Source organism: Ursus arctos, unplaced genomic scaffold, assembly GCF_023065955.2.
Source record: "Ursus arctos isolate Adak ecotype North America unplaced genomic scaffold, UrsArc2.0 scaffold_3, whole genome shotgun sequence".
In the NCBI taxonomy this organism is placed as follows: Eukaryota; Metazoa; Chordata; class Mammalia; order Carnivora; family Ursidae; genus Ursus; species Ursus arctos.
In genome coordinates, this window is record NW_026622985.1 from 25845696 (window position 1) to 25870987 (window position 25292).

The window sequence follows — 25292 nt, forward strand, 5'->3', positions numbered from 1 at the left end:
AGTTATAACTGAGAAATACTGAGCATTTTTTTAATGTCTTCACAAAAGCCTACTCTGCCTCCTCAGCTCCCTCTTGTTTTTCTTTTCAATCATCAAGAGAACTGGAATTGTTTTTTAATTCCCTTTAGTCAGCAACATCCAATAAAATGTTGTTATCTAACCTCTCCTGCTGAGTAGCTTCTCACATCGCTTCCACACTTCCTTTCCTTTGCTATTGTGACAACACTGTTAAATAGCCTCGTGATCTTGCAGACTCCTGAAATCACCTTCTTTAATTTCTCTCTGCCTTTCATCTCCGTCTGTTGGAATCAATCCTAAGTATTACTTGTGTCATGTCATTCAGCCTGCTCAAATTCCTATGCTGTCTTCAGAAGTAACTATAAAATGCCACTCTCCAGCATTAAAATCCTCTGCCAGCTTGCCCCAGTTTTATCTTCTGACATTCCCCCAACCAACTCGACTAATGTCTGCAAACCTATCCCATATGTGCCTGCCTCCGTGTTTTTTAAACTAAGTATTTTCCTTGCCTATAATAATCTGTAACTTCTCACTCCCTCATATAAAATGTCATCAAGCCTCCACATGCAGATTTGGGAATAAATATTTTACTATTCTTATTATCCTATTATCCACGAGCTCCCTCCATGACACATGTAGATTTTTTTTCCAAAATGCTTTTTCAATCGTATTGATACTTAGATAATTACAAGAGAAAAATACTCAATATCGTGTCTATGAAGATGAATTACACACAGTTCCACCTCTGTCAATGACAAATGGCTTGGCTGGATTCTCACACAGAAAACAATGATAAACTAGTAATTTCTTTAAAAATTATTTTTAAAAAATGGAGATCAGTTAAGAGCCAAGACTAGAGAGTTTTTCACTCAAGGAAATTCCCTAATCCATAGGGTGAGGAATGGCTAGAACTCAAGCAGAAAGCTATAGACTTACTAGCTTGCAAAGTCAGAGAACAGAGACTTGAAGTACCAGGTGAGCTGAAATGCAAGAGGAGATACCCAGAAACAGGAAGGCACCCTCAAATTCATGTATACATTCTTTCTCAAATCCTTGGCTGACACCTGATGGCATGTGCAAGCAGAGCATAAAAAGCACCGTCTGGAAAGTTGAAAGAGGTTTTTGGCTGCCGCCCATCACAAGAGATTTTTGAGTTTGAGTCCAGACAAGTAAGCTGCCTGCTAAAATAAAAATCAACTCTCTTTAAAAGATAATCAAGTCCACAGTCTTGAAAACATATGATCTATAATGTCTGGTACACAATAAAAATTACTAGACATGCAAAGAAATAAGGAAATATGATCTATAGTCAAGAAGCAATCAATGCAAACTTACCTTAAATTGACCCAGATGTTAAAATTAGCACATACGGATTTTAAAACAGCTGTTAGAAATATGTTCAAGGGCTTAAAGAAAAATAGAGTCATGATGAATAAAAATATGGGGAAATGCTCATTAAAGAAATGAAATATAAACAAAATGAAAGTTTTAGAAATGAAAAGTACATTAGCTGTATTGATCACTACTGTGGTGGGCTTAACAGCATACTGAAGATATCAGAGGAAAGGATTAATAAACTTGAAAATAAATGGATAGAATTGATCCAATTTGAAAAGCAGAGAAAACAAAGACTGAATAAAAATGAGCAAAATCTCAGTGATTTGTGGCACAATGCCATACACAGACGAGAGCATGCGTGTGCACACACGCACAAATCTCTGAAAGAGAGAAGAGCATGAAACAGTATTATCTGAAACAATAATGGCCGAAAATTTGCCAAATTCAATGCAAAACATAAGCTTTTGTATCTAAAAATCTCAATATTTCAAGAAATATAAATGTCAATCTCCAACCACCACCACCACCACCACCACCACCACCACCACCACACACACACACACACACACACACACACACATGCAGACACACTATGGAAAAGCTGTTGAAAACCAAACATCAAGAGGAAATCTTGAAAGATAAAGCGATTCCAAACAGGGTAATATCAGTACGAAAGAAACCTGAATATACATCAGAAAGCGATTAGAAGACAATCAAGTATTTCTGAAACGCTGAAAAAAAAAAACAAAACCAAAAACAACCCTGTGAACCCAAAATTCTATACCCAGGGACAATACCCCTCAGAAATAAAAATGAAATCAAGGCATTTTGAGATAAATGAACACTGAGAGGCTCTGTTGCCAAAAGATCTGCAACACAGATGTGTATATTCTGGCTTTCTATATAGGGATACACGTCCGTCTGTATATCTTGCATACATGTAAATATTCGGACTTTGCCCTGGGCAGATTTGCCTTACAAGTCTCTCTTTAAAGTTCTTCCATTAGATCAGCTGTATTGTTTCGTTAAAATAATTCAGGGAGTACACTCGATGTGTTTGTGTACGCTCCTTCACTTTCATCTCCAAGTAGAGGTGGTTAGTTAACATTTAAAATATGCTAATCAAAAATCCTGCCTATAAGGACACTTACCAGCTGAAGTACCTCAATCAGGGGCGCTCTCAAGAGGCAGCTAAACTAAGCACTTCAGATATTACTAATTATATGTGCACCTGAGTGTTAACTAGTGTAAGGGATAGCAGACATGATTTTTCACCAGTGAAATGAATGTTATACTTTAGATGTGATGGCTGAAAATACTTTGGGTCACTGCTGCCCTTTCATAAATAGGGTATAAGAATCAAGAGACTGTAGCTGTTTCACTACAGAATATCTAGATGTCTGCTGTATCTGTATTCCATCTTCATGTAGGATTCTGCCTTCTGACCTAAAAAAAGGTAGCAGATCCTGACATGACAGTATTTGTAAAATTGATCTTCAAGCCTGATTGTTAGTCAATGTTATATGTGTGACAGAATTCAGTTGAGATGTGTTCTTTCTCCCCTCCCCCCTCTCTTTTCTCTCTTCTTTTTTTTTCTTTCCTTAGATTTGTTTTCTTTATACTGATCACCTAGCAGTGGGGTCTGGAGCATACAGCTCTCACCTACTAATATTTAGCTGTAGTCAGTTTGTAATCCACCCTGCCCCCCAAAATCCCAACTCCACCACCCTCACTTCACCTGTCTAAAAAAAGAGTAATCACAAAATCAACAAGTCTTTGCATATCCTTTGTAAAATACTGTATGTAGTAATCTTGCTTATATAAATTTATTTTCATATGTATTTATATGTACATTCTAGTTTAGTGGTTACGTTAATAAAATTGATGTAAGAACACAATAGAGAACACAGTTTGATATGAATAAATATTTTTAAGTGCACAATTAAGTGAATGAAGCTGTTTAGGGAATGAATACATAAAGAATGAACTGATTCACCCAATTCATAGCTGACAAGATCATAAAGGTCCGGAGAGATCATTTCTCTGACTTGGGAAAACTTCATCAGTATATTACAAATGCTCTTCTCTTTTACCAAAAAGAAAAAAAAAAAAAAGCCACAACCAAAAAGAAAAAAAAAAAAAAAGCATGACTTTCATGGATATGAATGAAATTATCTTACTTCCAAATGGTATCCAACCCTGATGAAGGCACAAAGTGGGTCAAAAGCTCCAGTACCACAGGTCAGAACGTGTGTCCTATTATAGTGATGCAAAACCCGAACATAATTTGCACATTCACTCTAAAGCAGAAAAAAGAAAGAAGAAATCGGTCAATGTAAAAAAAAAAAAGTTAGCCCTTTTTATGATTTCTGTTCTCCCTAGCCCTACAAATGTCATGTTCAAGTCTCCCTTGGCTAGAGGAGGCAAGAAATGTTGGAAGAACACACTGGGGTGACTGATGCACGTTTTAGCCTTGCTACATGAATTACATTTATAATGGGACTGTATCATTTTTCAGGTATTTTAGCACATAACCGAGGAGTAAAAAAAAAGTACTGTTCAGAAATTTATTCAAACATAAATGTATGTATGGCAATATGCGTGTTCCACCAAGTAATTAAACTATTCCCAATGCTGTTATTTTTTTTAAGTACATATAAACAAATGAATCACACAAAGCCAGAAAACCAATAATTAGAGAAGGCTTTGCTACCCTTAAAGAAACATATGCAGACTTTAAGGCAAACATTTTGATGTTTGGGAAAATAAGTCATATCTTCAAACTCATAAATTCATGCAAAGCACTTCATAGAGAATTTTCAAATAAATACATAGAAAGCTAATCAAGAGAAATAACATGTTACACCTGTACTTATTCCCACCTTTACTGTAAGACTGCTGTGCAGGAATCAGCAAACTTCTTTTTTTTATGAAGGACCAGGGAGTATTAGATTTAGTTCGAATGGCCAACTGGTCTCTGTTTCAACAACTTACCTCTGTAAATATGACATGAAAGCAGTCATAGATAATCCAAAAATGAATGTGTGCAGCTGGCATCCAATGAAACTTTATTTACAAAAATAGATGGCAGGCCACATTTGGCTGAGGAGCTCTAGATTGTCTATATTGGGATTCAACTAGAAGTTTTTTAGGACAGAGTATTTATTTTACACTTCTTCATATTTTTTTTTTTTAAGATTTTGTTTATTTATTTGACAGAGAGAGACTGCCAGCGAGAGAGGGAACACAAGCAGGGGGAGTGGGAGAGGAAGAAGCAGGCTCCTAGCGGAGGAGCCTGATGTGGGACTCGATCCCATAACGCTGGGATCACGCCCTGAGCTGAAGGCAGACGCTTAACGACTGCGCCACCCAGGCGCTCATTTCTTCATATTTCTTGGTTAATTAAACACAGTACCAAATAGGTATTATATGCTTAACAAATCTTACTACATAAATCACTAGGTGAGTTTTATGATCAATACCCTGAATGAAAAACGTTTAAAATTGCTCAAACCAACTTGTGTAAATTAATTCCAGCAAACACCTTTCTGGTAAATTAGGTATTGCTGTTTCATTTAAAATAAATTACAAAATACTAAACTCTTTTAATGCTAAATATTACCCTGATATCAACACATGCTCTAGTCAGTAAATGTAATGTTTTATAAGGACAGATTATGACTTTGAAAATCTCTCACAAGTTGATGAAAAAGCTACCACAATCATCTTACCAGAAGTAGTTCAGATTCTAGCATTCCCTTGTTCAGAATGAGGAATGTACTAGTAACCTGATTATCCAGAGCACGCTGATACATTTTCTTCAACTTCTCACTCATGTAGCATTTTATTTTGAGGGTGACCCCTATCATTGGAAAAATGTGATCATTGAGGCATGGGGAAAGTATTCTATCCTCCTATCACCATAAGCACCTGCTTTTCATCTCATGAAACACTGTCACACCTAGAATGAGTGAATTAGACTACATTTTGGCTCTGTTGGGCTTAAGTTGACATAGCCTAAGAGTGTGTTAGATTAGTCATCATCGTGCTGTGGACTAAGGCAGCAAGAATGTCTAGACTCACTCCTTGGCTCTGACCTAGTCGCTACAGAAACTCGGGACTTGGTGTAACGTGTGTTAGCCTTTTACATGGAATTTTTTTCCTCGCTAAAAAAAGAGAGAGAGAGAAAAAAAAGGATGAGTTAACTTTCAAAAGGAGATGTGCATGCCTTCCTCCAAAGATGTGTTTTGTGTCATCAGACAGCAACTCCTAGCACATGAAAGTCCTTTCATGCATGTTTCAGTGGGCTCGGAACTGGGTCAGAGCAGCTCCTGCACAACCTCACACACTGCGGGGAAGTCATGGAGAGACCAAAGATGGATTCTTCCAGAAGGAAAGACCCTAAACACATTGTGGGATAGGTAAAGCATGCTTAATGCCTTTGCTTTCTCCTTTTTTTTTTCTCCTTTTGTTTTTCATTTGGTTCTAATTCACTAATCAAAGAAAAATGCAATCTCACAAAGAATATACTTAGCTTTCCCTTTAATTAAAAATTTACCTGAAATTATTTTTTTTCCTAAATATGGAGGAAATAAGCATTAGTATAAGAAATTCATAAATCTGAGTTGAACTGAAATCAACTTATAATGATCTCTATACAATGTATGTGTCTGTATGGATATGTGTACATATATTCTTTTCTTCCTGAATGAATTGGATATACGCCTTTTAGAAGCAAATAAAAGGTTAGGGAGTCAGTCCCTTGTGACTGACCAGGGATATAGCTGATGATGTGTTTAATTTACAATGAGTAATACTTACTGCATCTTTTCCTTTCATTATGCATTCTTCTATTTTTAGTGCTGTACTAGGCCAGTGTATCTGAAATAAAAGATAAAGCACTATTATGCAAATGTAAACCACACTGAAAAACCATTTCATTTTTTCTGTGATCCTAATATGCTTTCATTTTGTTCCATTTCCTGAGAAGATAAATCAAGACTTTATCTTCTTTCTATCATTTGCCTAATGAAGACACACATTTGAACTTTTATTTCATGCTCAACTTAGTTTTTAAAAAAATCTTTCTGAAGGCTCCCTCAAGACTCAGCCCTTCAGAGGCTGCCCACCTTCCAGCAGCCCTGCTCTGTCCTTAACCTGCCATGACCTCTGCCGTCCAGTCTTTCCCCTGGTCCTGTCTATCCCTCCAAGTCAGGCACCTCCCTGCATTCCCTTTGCATTTTTACCACTTAGCCAAGTTTGGTGTGTGGGGACTTGGTAATGTTGGCTAAGTGAGCGATTAAAGGATGTAGGACTCCTGTATTTTGGAGGGACACCCAGACTGCCTCCAGATCTCCACCACATCAAACATGGTCCATCTCTATACATGTCCGAGATTAGTAAAAGAGCGTTGGTATGTGTAACCAATGGAGTGGGGTTTGTATACATAACCCAAGAGTAGAATTACAGGGTTTTAGGGTAAGCATGTATTTATTCTGTTAACACAGTGCCAGAGTGCTCTACAGAATGGCCGCCTGTTCATACTCTACCAGCGATATCCCTGTATCTTCACTGACACTTGCATTATGAACTTCCTAATTTTTTTTTAAGATTTTATTTATTTATTTGACAGAGAGAGAGACAGCCAGAGAGAGAGGGAACACAAGCAGAGGGAGTGGGAGAGGAAGAAGCAGGCTACCAGCAGAGGAGCCTGACGCGGGGCTCGATCCCGGAACGCCGGGATCATGCCCTGAGCTGAAGGCAGACGCTTAATGACTGAGCCACCCAGGTGCCCCTGTGAACTTCCTAATTTTTGTACTAAGCACCTCAGATTCAATTCTTAATTTAACCTTTACCATAACTTTATAGAAAATGTACATTTATCTGTCCGGCCCCACAACGTGGTACATCTATGGATGGGAACCAAGGAATGTGATCCATTTGAGTAAGTGTAGCTAGTGGTAAGTTGTCCCAAGGCCTTACACCTTCTCATTAATAGTTTATCCCCGCATCTGATGGATCAATTACCCTCTCCCACCAGGCCGAAAAGCTCAATTGGCTCCCTTTCCTGTGTGTCTCTCAGAATTCTGGGGAGCATCATCTCAGGCTATTGTGTCATCTTCATGGTTTCCTGCTGGTTGGGTGACAATAGATTCTGCTTGGAGGGATACTGGCTCTGACCAGAATACCCTGAAACTTTTTCTTCATTGCTTTCAAAGGCTTTCACTTTAGATCCATATGCACTGGGGTTCAGAACTCCTAAGATGTCTTCTCTTTCTCTCCTACCTCCATGACACTTTGAGCCAGGCTACATTAATATTTCTTTGGTTTTCTTCTTTTTTAGGCAATCACCTCCTGTTCTCAAGTTAACATTTGGGTGAAGGAGTAGGAACTTCCCAGCAGAGTAGCCTGGGCCTCTCGAGGGATTAGTATTACTACAACTAAACTTTTCCTCCTCAGGATACTTAAGAGTCCCCAGGGGAAGGGTTCAGGTATAGCCTCCTACTACCCATGGTCAGTGCTTACTGTCATTAGACTATTGTTTAGGCCTGTGTCAGTTAGCCAGACTCTTTTCCTATCTATGGAAATCTATCCCCTCAAGGCCCTATTATCTCTCCTTGATCTCCCTTCCTTCCACCTACCACCATCCCATTCTGTGCTCTGTTAGCCAGAGAAACAATTCTGGGTATCAAACTAAATATTAGATATTGCTGATAAGGAGCTATTTTTTAATTTAGTGAGCACGCTCTTTATCTTTTTAATTAGTGGCCAACATTTATAAATGAGAAATTTTGCATAAAAATTAAAATTTCCAGTTTCTCTAAATGAGCCAGGCACTCTCTGATTTGCTTCAGACTTCTTTTGCCTGACTGACCCCTGCAGTCATTATAGTTTTTGAAAACTGATGTGTGTGTATATATATATATATACATATATATATACACACACACACATATATACACATATATATACACACACACATACATATATATACACACAGATATATATATGGTTGAATACCAAATATGGTCACGATTTAAACTTTTTAAGTTGTGCTCCATAAAATAACATGTTAGGTATTTATACGCGAGAAGTGAAAGAGGCTTATCACTTAACACACATTATGTAGCCAAATCCAGTCCGTGATACATGAATAATATTGGGAATTTGTAAAAGTTGTATCAAAGACATTTTATTACAATTTTATTATGATGATTTTTACATAATTACATGTATTATCATAGTTACGTAAGCACTCCATGATTTCAATTACAGGTATAAAATATTACTTTGATATTCTTATTAGTGTAATGGGCCCCCAAAAGTTTCTAACAATATTCAACATCAGGTGTTCACAGTGCAGTATATAAACTTAAAAAAAATCATGCGGTTCCATTTAGGTTGCAACACATAAAAAAAGACAAAGGAAAAATGTAAGAATGTAAAAGAACCAACTAAAAAGGCAAAAGCACACACATACAATCCTAGAATCAATGTTCATGATGGCAGCAGGGAATCCAGCAGTGGATCAGATGGGATTCAGGAAAGACAGCACGTATCACATCAATGTCAGGTTCAGATGCAGCCCTGCATCCACTTCAGCAGAGTCACTAATACCATGCGAGGGTAAGCATCCTAGAAATGAGGATGTGGAATTTATAAACTTTACTGATCCATTATTTTGGAAAAAAATTTTGGCACCTGGGGTGAGATTTTTTTCAGATGATTTCTAAGACCCATTTTCACTTGAGATTCAATTTGGTTTTGGAATTATGATTTCACTGTGGATGCATAAATTATCCAAAAGGATGTGCTAGAACATGTGCATATGTATACACATGTATATGGACTGTATATAGATAGCATATATTATATATACACAAGTAAATATAAATACAATTTTATTTTAGGATCATCTATCATTGCAAAGATTTTCATGACTAATTCAGTAATTAGCATTGATAAATCAGAGAATACCTCACTTGTAATTCTGAATCTTGCTTTATATTCTTAACACAATTTAGGAGATACAGGGCTCTTCCTCTTCTTAAGATATTAGCATCCCTTATTCATTTTTCATTATGTAAAATGATGACGTCTTTAAACCGTGTTTTCACAATTTCAATGTAAAACTCAACCAATTCTTTAGAAAAATATACTAATTTCAGCTTTTCAACACTGAAATAGTATTCAGACCAGTAAAACCACCTCAACATACTATATCCTGTATTCCCCTAAATGACTGCTTCATAACGATTATTTCTAGGACTATATGAATACATTGTTTAGGGGGCAATTCTTTACAGAATTTCTACACATCTTCGGACAGCTTCTGTTCCCCATTATCTTTTCAAACAGGCTTAAAAGTAGAGATAGAACTTTCCTCCAGGGAAAACGAAAGACTAGTTTCCTGACCAGGATAATAAAGTGAATGCTTCCCTCTAGACAAAGGTTTGAACAGGTTTGCTAACACGCCCCTTCGGAGATTTCCTATTTGCTAAGCTTGAGGTTCATCAGACATAAGACACATTCACTGTGTGTGCAGCATCCACCTGGGATGCTATGCGCCACACCCTGTGGGACTTATGAGGGCAAAGCAATTGCTGGAAACATCATGGCCATGCTCTATGCTATGCTGTGGCTAATAGAGTCCTTTCTCTCTGACCCATGAGTCTTATGTCTTCTGGCAACATCTAGGAAATGGTGACCTGCTAACTTGCTATCTTGCAAGTGAGGTAAAATCTCAGACCCTTTACAGTTTTGACACCAAAAAAAGATAATACATTTTGTGATAGTGAATACGATAAATGGCTTTTCTAAGGACTGTCAGAATCTCTATTGTTTTTAGCAGCAAATGTAATCATGTCAGTTGCTCTTGGAAAGAAAAAGTCATTCCCTCAGGCACATCTTATAAAATTGTTTCACAACAAGACCTTTCTTGGTATGTTTTTAAATATTTCTACCCCCTTTGATCCTCTGTATTGTTCTTTTTACTTTCCCTACTTAGGATTATATTATGATTTATGTACTTAACTGTAGCTCTCATATTAATCTGTAAGTTAGAGCAAGGCAATGTCTTATTTCTGTATCCCTAGCAATGCACAATCCCAACGGGGCACAACGCCTTTAATGTGGTTACTGCTCATTCAATGTCTATTGATTGACTTGTATCAATCAATACACCTTATCACATTCGCTGTAAAGTCTATCCATAGTAAAATTTGAGAGAGGAGCTTCACTGACATGAATATGCTGTAAATAGTGGCAAAGGAACGAGACAAGTAACAATTTTCAGTTTAATGAGGGAGGAAATCCTGTAGAATGTTAACAAAAATCTAGGCTTTGAAAGACTGGTGGGATTTCTGAAGACAGAGAAAAGGCTCTTAACAAGATCACTTTGAGAGGATGGCAGAGATGCAGAAGATTAAATTATGAAAACTTACTACTCTAAAGTCCAATACACAGGAGCTCCCCAAAGAACAATGTCATTATTCAAGTTTTGTTGTTGTTTTAGTTTTGTTTTTTTAACAACGCTTAACGAGCTTGGGATGGCATTCAAATGTTTGTTCATGTGAAAAGAGATGAGAGAGTAAGACCTCGTGAATATGGAGTTATTTTAAAGACCATGTACAACTATCCTGCCAAGATAGCAAGGGAAATTATTTTCTTCCATTTGTTGTGGAAGTCAGGATGTATTTTGGTTCCGCTCCAGGGTTTAGCAACAACAAAAACCCATCAAATTAAGCTATTTGTTCTGTATAAAACATTTTTTTAAAGGCAGTTAAACAACAGGGTGTAATGATATTTCCAAATTTTCTGTTCCAAAAAGGTATAAAAAGCAAAAGGTTAAATACACATCATTTCATCACAATACTCCTACAATACAATTTAATTGTTCCAATGCACATTTACGGGCAATTTACTATTCTTGCATATCTCAAAGGAGAAAAAAAAATAAAAATTAAATTACAAAGCCATTTTTTCTGGACTCCTATTGAGTCTCATAATTATGCTACAATTAAGGATTTAACAACTTACTGTTACAAGATGTTATGACACTCAGAGATTTAGGGAAGCAAAAACAAATCCATGAAGAAGGAATAATTTAACTGTCTAAAAAAAGATTTCCATTTATAAATAAATAGATCCTGTAAATCTCTCTTCATGGAATATATTTAACTATCTTAGACACTATTATAATTTCACCTAATATATTCTCTAATTCTATTATTCTAGTAAAAATGTTTATTTATATTTAAGTTCTTTCTACATTTCACATCTACACACAGTACCTGTGTCCATCAATGTATATTTAAATTATTTGTCCCATAAATATCATGAAAAGAAAATATATTTTGAGTATAACACATTAAAAGAGTCCTAATGGTTAATAAATGGTAGTCTTTAACCTGACATATTATCATTTTTAGTGTTTACGCTTTTACAGTTAATTATAATGACTGTCGTTATTCAAGTAGTTTCTATGCCAGAATTATAATCTTTTGAACTATAAACAAGATTTGTATTTGAAATGCTTACATGCCAAAGCATTTGAACTAGGACAATATTACTACTACAAGAACATTATTGGCCTGATGCATGCCCTTTTTAATGGATGAAATTTACTCAACTGCTAATGTTAATGTGAAATACCATCTGCTATTTTTATGCAAATTATATTTTAATGCCTTTTTCTACTCAGTAAAAAATATTAAATTCTAAAATACAAGAATTTCTTTTACTTTTGATGGGAAAAATACAAATATGTTCAAAAAGAGAAGTGTCTAAAAAAACTGCATGTACAAATATCCAAATTAGCTAGTGTAATGTTAGCTTAAAATAATAGTGGTGAGAAAAATTTTAGGAAAAAAAGCCTGAAATTTAGAAGCTTAGAGAAAAACTATGGATGACTGTTAAATTCAAAGTTTATTACTAATATGGGACAGTCTATGAAGTCCCATAAAATATGGGACTTAAATAAATGTATCTACTTTTGATTTCTTTGGGAAATGGAAAAAGAATATTTTAGACCTTAACTAGTATTGCTATTTATTTTCCAGAGAAAATTTTTGACTTGTTTTCCAGGAAATTTCAGTAGCCCTCACAAAGCACAGATGGCAAGGCACTATAAAGACAGAACACGGCCAACCTAATCTCTTACCATGGTTGAACACTGGAGTCAGTGGGGCTCTCCATCTTTGCTCTAAGTAAACAAGTGGGGAACAGTTCCTTCTTAAACTAGTCAGTTCTTCTCCATTCCTGTCACCAACAACTATTCCACTAGTTCTTCACCATTACTAAGGTAAAATGCAGTCATGCTAAAGGAATAAGAACCAAGGGGAAAGAACACCACATCACAAAAGGCAGGGCTAATGAGAGAGTGAAGACCAGCTGGGAGACGTGAAGTTCACACCAAAGCAGTCACCTACTTCTCAGTGTGGTGACACAGCGGAAAGAACATAGGCTTCTCAGACAGATAGACCTGGTTTTCAATTCTACCTACTACTTACTGGCTTCACGGCTTCATTTTCCTCTTCCTTTCATTTATCCAACACACTACTGCTGAAGGAAACATGCTATAACTACAATTCTAGTAATGTTATGCACAGATCCAGAATCTCCTACTGGCTCATGCGTTGCCTCGACTGTTTCAACAGCACGGCAGCCAATATTCTCCATTATCTAGTCCCAACCACATTTCCATCCTTAACTCTCACTTTGTACCCTGTTCTCACCACTCACATCCCCCCACTTTACCCATCTACTTCGGATATTAGTCATTATTTTAAACTGCTCTAAAATTTCTGTTCCTTCCTCTACTCACTCTGTTCCCACCACCAATCTGTTACAAATTGAAATTCCAAGTATCATTAAAAGTCCAATTCAAATTATATCTCCTCCAGGAACCCCCACTCACCAGCTTTCATAAACTTTCTTAGCATTTTAGACATCACAGTTTTATATAAATGGCACTGTATATGGCAAATGTGTATGTATGTATCTTCTCCATTATATTATACATACTTTAGGGTACAGACTGTTTTGTTCATTTCTTCATTCTTCATATCTCCATGTAGGTTTCTAAAATGTACCTCAATAGCCCTCAAAATACGTCGGACTCTTTTACCTTACTTAGATATGGCAAGACATTATAATTGTGTGCTGATTTGATGTCTAGTTCAGACAGTAATCATGGCAGCAAATGTGTAGACAGAACTTACTACATTCTAGGGACTGTTCTAGGCATTTAATAACTCAATGAATCCTCTCACAAAAGCTGTGAGACAAGTACTACGGTCACCTCTCACAGATAACACAACTGAGAAATAGGGATGGGGAATAAGTTGCCCAAGATCACTCATCTCGTAAGTGGCAGACAAGATATGGGAGTCCACGCAGTCTCGCTATGTATTCTGGGTTCTTTGTCGTTACATTCTGCTACTTTTCAAAAAGTATTATAATATCTATGAATTAAGACAGTTAAAATGAAGTAAAAAGTTAAATTAATATGTTGGCTATTTTTATTAAGTTTCAAAAAAAATTAACTGTGGTCAGCTGAACCTCATTCTAGAAATAACACACTGATCAGAAAAAATAAGGCCACACTTTCAACCAGTAAAGAAACACAAACACAACCAGTAAAGATAGATATATATCATATCTAACACTTCCTTAGTGGTAAATGTAAATAAATGTGATAAATGCAAATAAAGAAATAAATTTTTCACATGGAATATAAAAAAAGTACAAAAATGTTTTCAATAATTCTTAGATGGTATATGAAAAAATTTAGCTTATGTAATATCAAGACGGATTTTTATTTTTGATTATACTAGTTTTAGTTTACTAATGAATATATCATTACTCATCATTTTGAAAGGAAATACATTATTAAAATGTTTTAAAGTCACATGAAAAGTTTTCTTTAATCCTGTTTTAAAAGACTGAATTACTAATAATTGTGTAAATACTGTGTTGCCTTTTAAATGCTAAGAAAATATCAGCATGTTTTGTAGGTATTTCTTTTTTTCCCCTTTCTTGAGCATATTTTTGATATATCTAACATATACAGAATTTTCTATGAATTGTTAAAAAAAACTTAACCTCATTAATTTCCCATGTATCTTTTTAAATCCTCCTAAAGTCCAATTAAATTATACCAGTGATTAAAGTTCAAAAAACTATGTATCACTTAAAAATAAAATTTAATTCTGTTGAGTGTGAAGCTGCTAACCTGAGAATTTAATAATAACACAATAAACTGTCATTATCTCTTCTGGCTACATCTTGCCTTTACAAGAGGTATAAACGGATTGGGGTGGAAGGTGTGAAGAGAAATATATACATTCCTTTTCAAATTATCTAGATTGGAAGTGCTTCCTCAATACAGAATTATAATTTTAAAATTAAGTAGTAAGTAAGAGAAAATTTAATGAGGAATATTTTAAAAGATGAAAGCAAAAGCCAATTTAAATATGAATAACCCCGAATTTCCATGGTTAGAGCCCTATCCCATTTAGAGACTATGGGATTTTATCACAAACAAATGCTTTTTAAAAGTGAGATACAGATCCAGGCTGCATCTGCAGGAATTCAGGTGAAAAATGTCTGCCAGGATGTTTTGTCCTTACCTTTCCACATTTTCTATTCATACTAATGTCCTGATCTTGTCATATTATGATCAGAAAATCTCAAGATGTCTTAATTTTTTTTCATTCAAATAACAGTTTCCTCTAATTTAGTCCAAATCTTTTTTATACCAAAGGCTTTAGAGAAAGATAAAAAAAAAAATGTTTTTAAAAAAATTCTCAGCAAGTTCCAGATGAAATCAAAGTTTAATCAAAGAAGTCTCATATTATCTGTGGATTTTAGAGATCTTTGAAGACAGCAAGCTACCCTCTTGTGGCAGGTTTAAGTGTCTCATAAAATAAAATAAAAACATGAGATAAAACAAATGGAATTATGAAACTGAAATTTTCACAGCAAATAGTAGGATTTAACACTGGATTGACTTTTCTGAGCGTGAGTCAAGGTCTTTTATGAATGTAATACAGATACAAGAGAGCAGAATTTCAGTGTAAAAGACTATTATTACATAGTCTGGGAAAAGCTATGAACGAAATAATTCATAAAGCAGAACCAGTATTTAAAAAGACTAATATAATGCACTAAGTCTGTTAAATGTAAGTTCTTATCTATTTCAAAATTACAGTCTTACATGTGTGTATACTCATAAAAGTTTGGATTATTATACATAAAACAATTATTTATTTGGCATCACATATAGGACCAGTATTTCCTAAGGCTAACAGGGACATATAATGCTTCAGTATTTCACAATCCTGGATGCACATTATAATCACCACTTCAGTCATGGGGGTTGGTGGGGGGAGTCATCACAGCATAGATATTATTTACAAGGTCCATAGGTGTTATTAATGTGCCGACAGAGTAAAAACTACTGCCACACTGTAAAACAGAAGCCTACCTTGTTTGCCAGTGGGGAAATGGGTAGGTGGTTGGTGGGGGTAGGGGTGGGGGCAGAAGGCAGACAAAATTAACCTAAAAGAAATTAGAGAATAATTAGTTTCAAAGTGTTTCAGGCAATAAGTACAATGGGAACTGCAAGAGAGCAATGAAGATGACATATTTATTGATGTCAGGATTCACAACAGACACAGTTTCACTCTTTTATTGTCCATGTGCTTTGAGTGCCTGCAACTTCACACATGAATATAACACAGTACCTATTCTAAAGGAGCTATCTTATAAAGTAGACTGGCAAGTAAACAGCCAATTTTAATACGAGAATCAAAATCAGACCAATGATTAAGAAAGGACTGGGGGAACCTTCTCCAAATCTAGTTTAGAAGAGAAAGGAAGTAGCTTTAAAAAAAAAAAGTGGGCATTTTTGAAGGCTAGTCCAGGGAAGGAGAATGTGTAACAGTAAGGAGATAGTAAAGAGAAAACAGAGGTGCTCAACATCACTAATCATCATTATACCACAATGAGATACCATCTCACAACTGTTAAAATAGTTATTATCAAAAAATCAAAAAGTAAGTGTTGGTGAAAATGTGGAGAAAAGGAAACTCTTTTGCAGTGCTGGTGGAAATGTCAACTGGTATAGCCACTATGGAAAACGGCATGGAAATTCCTCAAAAACTTAAAACCAGAATGACCATATGATCCAGCAACTCTACTTCTAATTGTATATCCAAAGGAAATCCGAAGAGAATATCAAAGAGTTACCTGCATTCTCATGTAGCATTATTCACAAGAGCCAAGAAATAAAACCAACTTAAGTGTCTGTCAATGGATGGATAAAGAATATGTGGTCTAGACATATACAGTGGAATATTATTCAGCCATGAGATAAAAGGAAATCTTGTCATTTGCAACAACATGGATGGACCCTGAGAGCATTATGCTAAGTGAAATCAGACAGAGAAAGACAAATACTGTGTGGTATCACTTATATGTATAATCTACAAAAGTCAGAATCTACAAAAGTCAAATTCATAGAAACAGAAAGTAGAATAGTGGTTGCCAGAAAGGGGGATGGGAGGATGGAGATGGGACGATGTTAATCAAAGGGTACAAACTCCCAGTTATAAGACAAATAAGTTCTGGGGACCTAATGTACAGCATGATGATGATGATTAATATTGTATTATATACTAAAAATTAAGTAGTTAAGACAGTAAATCTTAAATGTTCTCACTACAAAAAAGAAATGATAACTACGTGACATGATGGATAGGGTAGCTAATGCCATGGTGGCAATTATTTTACACCACATAAATTTATCAAATAAACATGTTGTACACCTTAAACTAACACAATATCATGTGTCATTATATCTCAATAAAGCTGAAAAAAAGTGACAATACAAGTGATCTGTTAGCAATGTGTTGGTGTAGACAACTGGAGATGAGACTAAAAAGGTAGATGAGAGTAGAACACAAGGATCCATAACTTTGCAAAAATGAGAACTTTCTGTTTCTTTCTACTCAAATTTTTAAAAATGTTTTATAAGATGAAAATTATGGAGCAAGAGTTGTTAACTATGGCCTGAAAAAAGAATTCAGGAAATGTACCAGCTTCGATTGAAAAAAAAAAATCACATCATTATTTACTTGCATAATCTCCAACTAAAATTTAGCACCTCTATCATATAAATCCAAGAAATAAATCACAGTAGTATAATATCTGTGGCTTAATAACCAAGAGAAATATCTGATATTTTATTTTTTCTTTTAAAGATTTATTTATTTTAGATAGAGAGAGAGACCATGTGTGGGAGGAGGGGCAGAGAGAGTGAATCTCAAGCAGACTCCCCGTTGGGCACAGAGCCCGTGTCAGGGCTCAGTCTAATGACTCTGAGATCGTGACCTGAGCTGAAACCAAGAGTTGGACACTTAACCAAGTAAGCCACCCAGGAGCCCCAAGAAATAATAGATATTTTAATATTGCTTTAGAGTTGTTACAGGTATCTTAAAACATTATTAACATTCATCATTACTTTGAAATTAGAGTACTAAAAAGAGCAGTTGCTAGGTCTCATTATTTAATATATTAATTAAGAAGTTACATGTTTTCATACTATGAATTATTATTCTTGCAGTGTGATAGCTTTATTTAAATATATTTATAATTTTATGACTTTTTTCAGTATTTTATTTAGTAACCCTACATAATGATTTAATGCATTTAAGGGTTCACAGACTTCACCAGACTGCCAAACAGATCCGTGACACACAAAAAAGTTTAAGAACCTCTATACAAAACTATATTTGTTGCTGATTTTATAGAAAGAGAAAATGATAATATAGCAAAGACAAAAGATAACCAATCCTTAAAAAAGTCAAGCGGGTGGAATACGGAGCACGGGTAACAGGAATGGCACTTTGTGAAAGGAGAAAGAACACCTCCCGCCCACCCCATAACAAGGAAGGAGGTAGAAAAGGCACACAGAAATAGTAGCCTTGGTGATCAGAGAGAGAGGATCCACCTGTTTGATGGTTTCTATTTTCCACTAAAGTTAAAAATTAAGATCTCTCCCTGAAGAGATCATCAGGGCTAATCCATTGTGACACATCCCTACACAGCGCCTGTAGGCCCCACGGGAAGCATGGACACTCTCTCACCCCAAGAGATCACCAATCAATAGCTGGACTCATATCCTCATAAAACTCTGTGCAGCTCCCAGTCTGTCTCCACCTTTCTGAACCTTTCAATCACTTCCATTAAATCATCTCAAATGCCTGCTCTGTAACTGCCACCTCGTTTTACAGCGTTCCAATTAAAACCAGCTTGTCCCCTGAAACTTTTGTTTCTCTACGAACCATCTCTAATGGTGGTGACTTTTTATTCTAAACTCACATGTTAAGAAGGATATTTTAAGTGATCCTTCTTGCCCATTCGTAATTTTCACTCTAAATTCATCTACCCCATACAAATTTAAAACAAAATAGTAAATGTAAAACCCTTGCTGCTCTGAAGCTCATGTGATCACAACCATACCACCTGCTATATCTCTTCGGAGTCATCCACCATCATCCTTTGTCACATGCTCATCAATGGAAAGATTTTTTTCACCTAGATTACTATCTTTCTCTTCATAAGGATGAATCATCAGCTATCACCCTAGCCAATGGGTGTCCTATCCTCTGATCTTTCAATGATCTGCCCTTGGAATCAACCTCAGCCACACACTGTGATGCGGCTTCTCTAGCCCTCCACAGTCCACTATGTGAGCCACTACCCACAACCGGCTATTGAGCCTTGAAATACGGCTAGTGGGAATTCTGTGTAGGCGGCTTATCAAGTACCACTTCCTCAGAAATATTTTCCTGACCACCCTATCCAATACAGCAACCCCTTTACTCTTGCCTCCCTAACCAGATTTATTTTTTTCCATAGCACTTGTCACTATCTGCTATTATAGTATGGTATTTTTCTAGTTGGCATTGTCTAATCTTTTACAGTGTGTATGTCCTGCTTTTGAAATAAAAATTGGGTTATGAAAACTATAATCAAAATAAGTAAAATTAAAAATAAATAAAAATGCTATTGTAGTTGCCAAGACAGTGAGGTATGGGGTGGGAATAAACAAATGAATCAAGGGAAGACTGCTGAAAAATATGTGGATGAAAGAGACCAATGGAAGAAGGTTTGAAGGGTGTGTGGATCGCCAGGAACTCAGACACTGCTGGAGGGAATGGGACTTTGTATAACTACTTTCTACTTTGGAGAAGTATTAGGCATTATCTTACACAGGTGAGCATTGACAACAATTAACCTATAACCAGCAATATCCAAAATATATGCTCTGGAGGCATTCCTTCAGGAATGTGTATTAGGAGATAGTTACTATAGTAATCATAGAAACATCAGTAAAGCAAAATCCTGGATACCATCCAATTGTCCTTTGACAGGTAATGGGTAAATTGTGCTATATTCATATGATGGAATGTATTACATACCGGTCGAAGTGACTAGTAAGCTTATACGTAGCTTCTAATGTGTGCAAAGCATACTTCTTGGTCCCTTACTTACATTAACTCAGTTTTGTCCTCAGAGAAGACTAACATTTCCTGTTACAAATGAGGACAACAGAGGCGTAGAGGGGTTAAAGAATTTGCCAAGTGTTATATATTCAGAGCCAGGATTTGAACCTAGAAATCTAACTTGTGGTCCTCATTCACTATTCTATTTCTACAACAAAGGGACTATAACAATAAGGAAGATGACTGACTCTAAGAAATAATATTGAATAAAAACAACAACAAAAATAATTCCAGGAGAGTGCAATATACTATTGTATATCATTTTACATAGCCCAAAACAAGTAACTCTAAATAATATACCATACAGGAAAACATTTACTATAATAAGTTTTCAAATAAAAACAAAAAACTGACATAAAATACAGGGTAGTAACCACTTGTATGAAGCAGGAGGCATGAGGAGGGAAAGACAGGTACTTGCATCTACAGTGGGATTGGTGATATTCTCATTCTTGAGTTGGGGGGGGTTCACCGGTGTTGATTTCATTATTATGCTTTCTAACATGTTTACTTATATTCTTTTGTGTATCAAATATTACATTTCAAAAGATATTAAAAGCTAAGTAATAAATACAATGTGAAAAAATAGAGAAAATGGACTTTGGCTACTCTCAAGGTACCTGATCGCAAGGGAAAAACGAGGGAGTTGGGAATCACATGGATATATACTTAAGGGGAGATTTTTCTATGGTGGCGTCTGGATCTTGCTCATAGGATGATGGGCTAGAGTTCATGGTTTGACCTCAGCAATTCTGCCTCCCAAGCGGTATCTGGTTAACATCCGGAGACTTCTATTGTCATGATTGTGGGGATGTGTTCTGCTGACAACTACATAGAAGCCAGGGACAGCTAACTAGTCTACAATGCACAGGACACCCCCTTCCCCAACTTAGACCTACTCATAATGTCAACAGTACTGACGCTGAGAAACCCAGAGATAGATACAGCAAAGCAGGAAAGATTAAAAATATAGTAACAGGTAAAAAATCAAGGAAGCAAGGTCCAGAAACGATGGTAGGAAAGCCTTGCCCAGAGGCAGACACAGCATCTTCAGAGCCTGGCAAGCACTGAGGCACCTTCATCCTCAAGTCCATTCCTTTCAACAGAAGGTGAATGAAGTAGACCCAGCTTTATTTCTGCTGTTACTGAAAACAAACAAAAAGTCCAGGAAGGAAAAGTATAAAACAACAAATGCAGGTGAGGTGAAGTTACCTCAGAGCCAATAAAGCTTAAGCCTCAGGGCTCCCTGTTGGTACTCTGTCACCCAATTTTGAAATTTATGTTTGAATAAGTATATTTCTTGAAGAGGTCACTAAACTGCATATACTTCAGGCCCCACAAAAAGAGGATTTACCCTTGAATGCAGCAAAGTTACTGAATTTAATAAGTTGTGTAGCTACTTTCCTTGACATCTGTGCAAGATGGCACCCTAAAGTTTCAATGGCCACATACGATTCTATTTAGCTCCCTAAGATGCAGTTCATGAAATCCTACCACTCTCCTTGTCCCTTATAGAGTCTTCACAGGTATTTCCCCGGTCTTTCCAGCATTACATCGCTAAGGATACAATTAGGCCAAAACAATAAAGGAGAATAAGTAGGTGATTCAATTTCCTCTACTCTAAAAGGGGAATCACATTAATGTGGGAAGCTGATATCTCTTGGTCTTAGTTCCACATGGGAAACAACAGCTGAGGAAAATCATTAGGAGATTTTGTGTACATAAGAATCATCTAGAAAGCTTGCTGTAAATGTGGATTCCAGGGATCAACTCCATAAGGGTTACATGATCCTGACCCAAGGATAACAATTTAAAAACCACTTCCTTAATGCAAAGATTCTTAATCTTCTCGGTATCCCATCCCTTGAAGGATCTTTCCATATTCGCATACTTAAAATTTTAATATAGGGATTGTATTAGTTTATTAAGGCTGTGGTATAACAAAATACCATGGAGTAGGTGATATAAACAAGAGAAATTTGTTTTATCATAGCTCTGGAGGCTGGGAGTCCAAGATCAAGATGTTGGCAAGACTGGCTCCTTCTGAGGCCTCTCTCCTTGGCTTGTAGATAGCTACCTTCTCACTGTGACTCACATTGTATTTCCTTTGTAGGCACACATCCCTGATGTTTCAGTCCATAACAGAGATTATTCTATGGGTCTGATACTTAGGAGCCCTAGTTTAGATATTCCTTCACAGAAAGTCCAAGAATGTAGATGATGTAACTGAGAGAAAAAGAAGAGAGCCATATGGTGAACATCACAGTGGGGGAAAGACCATCCGTGCAGAGAGAGAGGAAAAACCACTGAATTTGACTGGAAGGAGGAGATGGTCTTAGAGACATGTGTATATGTACGTGTGAGTGTGTGTATAATATAAATACTATGTTATCTCATACATAAAGAGATACCATGTCTTTTAAGAACTACTGGGAAAACATAATTCAAAATGATAGTAAAAAGGAAAGACTGTGTGCTTCCACTCCCTCCTGCTACTACTAAAATGATAGTAAAGCACATAATCCAAAAAGGACAAGACAGAGCTTGAGTGGAGAAGCCAAAGAAATGTCAGCAACATTTTGGAAGTTCTACGACATATGGAAAAGTGTTGAATGGCTTTGCACACTAGAAAAACTGAAATCTAAATGCTTACAAGGTGATGGGAGCCAATAAGCAAGCTGATTCATGAAAAAGAACTTTAGAAATTCTCAGGAATTGGAAGGCTACAGTGTCTTGGAGAATAGGAATTGGACAGGTGTCAGTGAAATCAGGAGAACTGGTCCAAAGTTCATACAATAAACAGGCCAGAAAGTTGAGGAAAAGAGAATCAAGAAGAAAATGGTAAGAAAAAAAAGGTTTAAAAAATATTTTCCAGAGCTGAAGGCCATGAGGTCTCCAGTAGAAGGCCCAATGTGGATGAAAAAACATCAACTCTGAGAGAAATCTGAGAAAAATTTAAAACACAGAGGAACTTGGGGTCAAGATTAGGGGATATGGTGGCACAAAACAGGTTATGTACAAACTTTAAAATGAGAAAGGCATCAACTTCTCAACAGCTATACTGAAAATCTTTAATGGAGCAATATCCTCAAAATTCTGAAACAAATGACTTTCATTCCAGAATTTTATACTCAGGTATCAATTATATGTGAAGTCTAAAGAGTACTATTTTCAAACATAAAAAACTCAAAATTTATCTTTGGATCCTTCTTCAAGAAGCTACCAGAAGTCACATTTCACTAAAAGGTCATGTAAACTCATCAAGAAAACTCTGTAAGTGAGAAGTAGAGGGGATGCTCAAGGATAATGATGAAGTTAAACTCTGGGATGGTAAGAGAACCAGAAAATATATCTCTAATTTAAAAACCAAAAACTTGGAACTGATGGAAACTGAGAGGAGAAAAGGAAGTTGGGTAGAGAGTTTGGTGTTCGGTGAAAAATTAGGGAAAGTAATATAAAAAATCTAAGCAAATAGAAAAAAAGAAGGGATAATACTTAATCCCACAAGGGTCAAAAAAAGAAGTATGATCTATTTTCCTAATTACACTAATGTAAAGGTTGTTCTTAAATAAAAATTGTGCAATAGCTAAATTGGGAAGATGAAGGGACAGATAACTGGGGGCTTCTCATGTACTGCAGACATATTTTAGCTATGGTACTGCAAGAAAAGAATGCTAAAATTCTCATCTTCCTTAACAGAAAGTCAACAGGTAATGCCTAACATCAATGCTACCAAGAAAGAGTAGTATACAAATGTTATTTAGAAAAATGGAGGTAAGAATCAGAAGAAATAATAAAAGAGTTGAAATAATTTTCTCTAGGGAGTAGGAACTGGCAGAGATGAAAGGATGCTGTTTTTCATCATAAATTTTTTAAGTGACTTAAAAAAAATATGGACATTGATCATTCTGACCAACATAAATGTGTACTGTAAAGAAAATGTATTATGTAATACATACATTTATGCCAAAAAAATACTATCTAAATATTTCTGCATGTCTTAAGGTTGACTTGGATCTGAAAAAATTTAGCTCAACTCAGTATAAGCAGAGACGCTAAGTGCTATCTATCTTTCTCATTACATTCAACCTCTGCTTGAAAATGGTGGGCAGTTGCCTATTTTAATATACTTTAATCCACTACTATTTACGGAGCATCCACCTGAAATAATGATATTACCAACAGAACATTAGCTATAGTAAGGTCACACATCTATACTGCTATAGGCTGGGTTTTTGTAGTAATAAAACCTAGAGGGATTGCTGGTAAAAGCATGTTCCAAACCCAGGTCTCAGGACAGTGGTGGGGTGACAAGGGCCATCATACAAAGACAAATGTCAAACACACCAATCCAAAGTCTTCCGGGAATACCCAGATCAGCGGTGTGCTAGAAAAGTTCATTCTTGATACTTCATAAACTTTTTTAATAATGATTTCATTTGTCATGAATATTTTATTTCTTCCAATAAAATAATCACTCAGAATATTAAAATGGCCAACAATCAAAAACTAATTCAAGTAACACCATGCAAGAAGTTGTCTCCCTCACCCCTTTTCTTTCCCTCCTGATACACAGTTTGATGTTCCCATACCTCTCGATAGCCACTGCTGATTTGTTCCAAGCTGAGAGAATACACAAGATCCTTGCCTCCCACAAAGAGTCTCTCCTGATACTCATCCAGCAGCATTGCATGGAGATCAAGAAACCCAAAAGGGCTATGAAAGACTGATGTTCGATTTAGGTCCAAGAGTTCTGAAATGCAAAAGAAAATGTTTGCTAAACAAAAGACGATATACAAATACCTTTGTAACACTTTTATCATGGCTCTATTAACTACATAGTTCCAACAGGTATGACAACATTCATTTTATCACAAATATAAAGCCTTCAGAATTTATTACTCAAAAGACTAAAAATATGCAGTGCATTAACAATAGTATATTGCATATTTGAAAGCTAAGAGAGTATATCTTGAAAGTTATCATCACAAGAAATAAATTTTTATGGGATATAATGGATGTTAACTACATTTCCTGTAGTAGTCTACTCATGATATGTACGTATATCAAATCATGTACATTTTAAATTTATTCAGTGCTCCATATTGGTATGTTTGTTGATAAAACTAGAAAACTAAAAAATTGCTTAACATGTAAAAAAGTGTAACTGGGAATAAATTTTAATGTGCACAAATTAAAATCTTTGTATGTTTGTGAATCTAAAAACTTCAATATGTAAGGTAAATATTCTATGTTTTTAAATACAGAAAGAGTTCACATTCATGATCTTTAAAGTGCTATGTGGAAAAGTCATTTTACTGTGAATTTTACATTTATTTCTCTGTGTGCAACAAATACTCCAAA

The 25292-nt window shown here is 35.8% G+C and overlaps 1 protein-coding gene across 2 annotated transcripts in view; it reads right to left on the minus strand.

The window, feature by feature from the left end:
- The window catches only part of SEMA3E (semaphorin 3E), a 255930-nt gene that overhangs the window by 79583 nt on the left and 151055 nt on the right, over positions 1-25292 (minus strand). For both annotated transcript variants that reach the window (XM_057304254.1, XM_026504656.4), the window contains exons 2-4: positions 24521-24681; positions 6178-6237; positions 3537-3656 (exon numbers count right to left, since the gene is read on the minus strand). In XM_057304254.1, the coding sequence (XP_057160237.1) occupies positions 3537-3656; positions 6178-6237; positions 24521-24616 (276 nt within the window). In that variant the 5' untranslated portion in view covers positions 24617-24681. The remainder of the gene's footprint in view (positions 1-3536; positions 3657-6177; positions 6238-24520; positions 24682-25292) is intronic.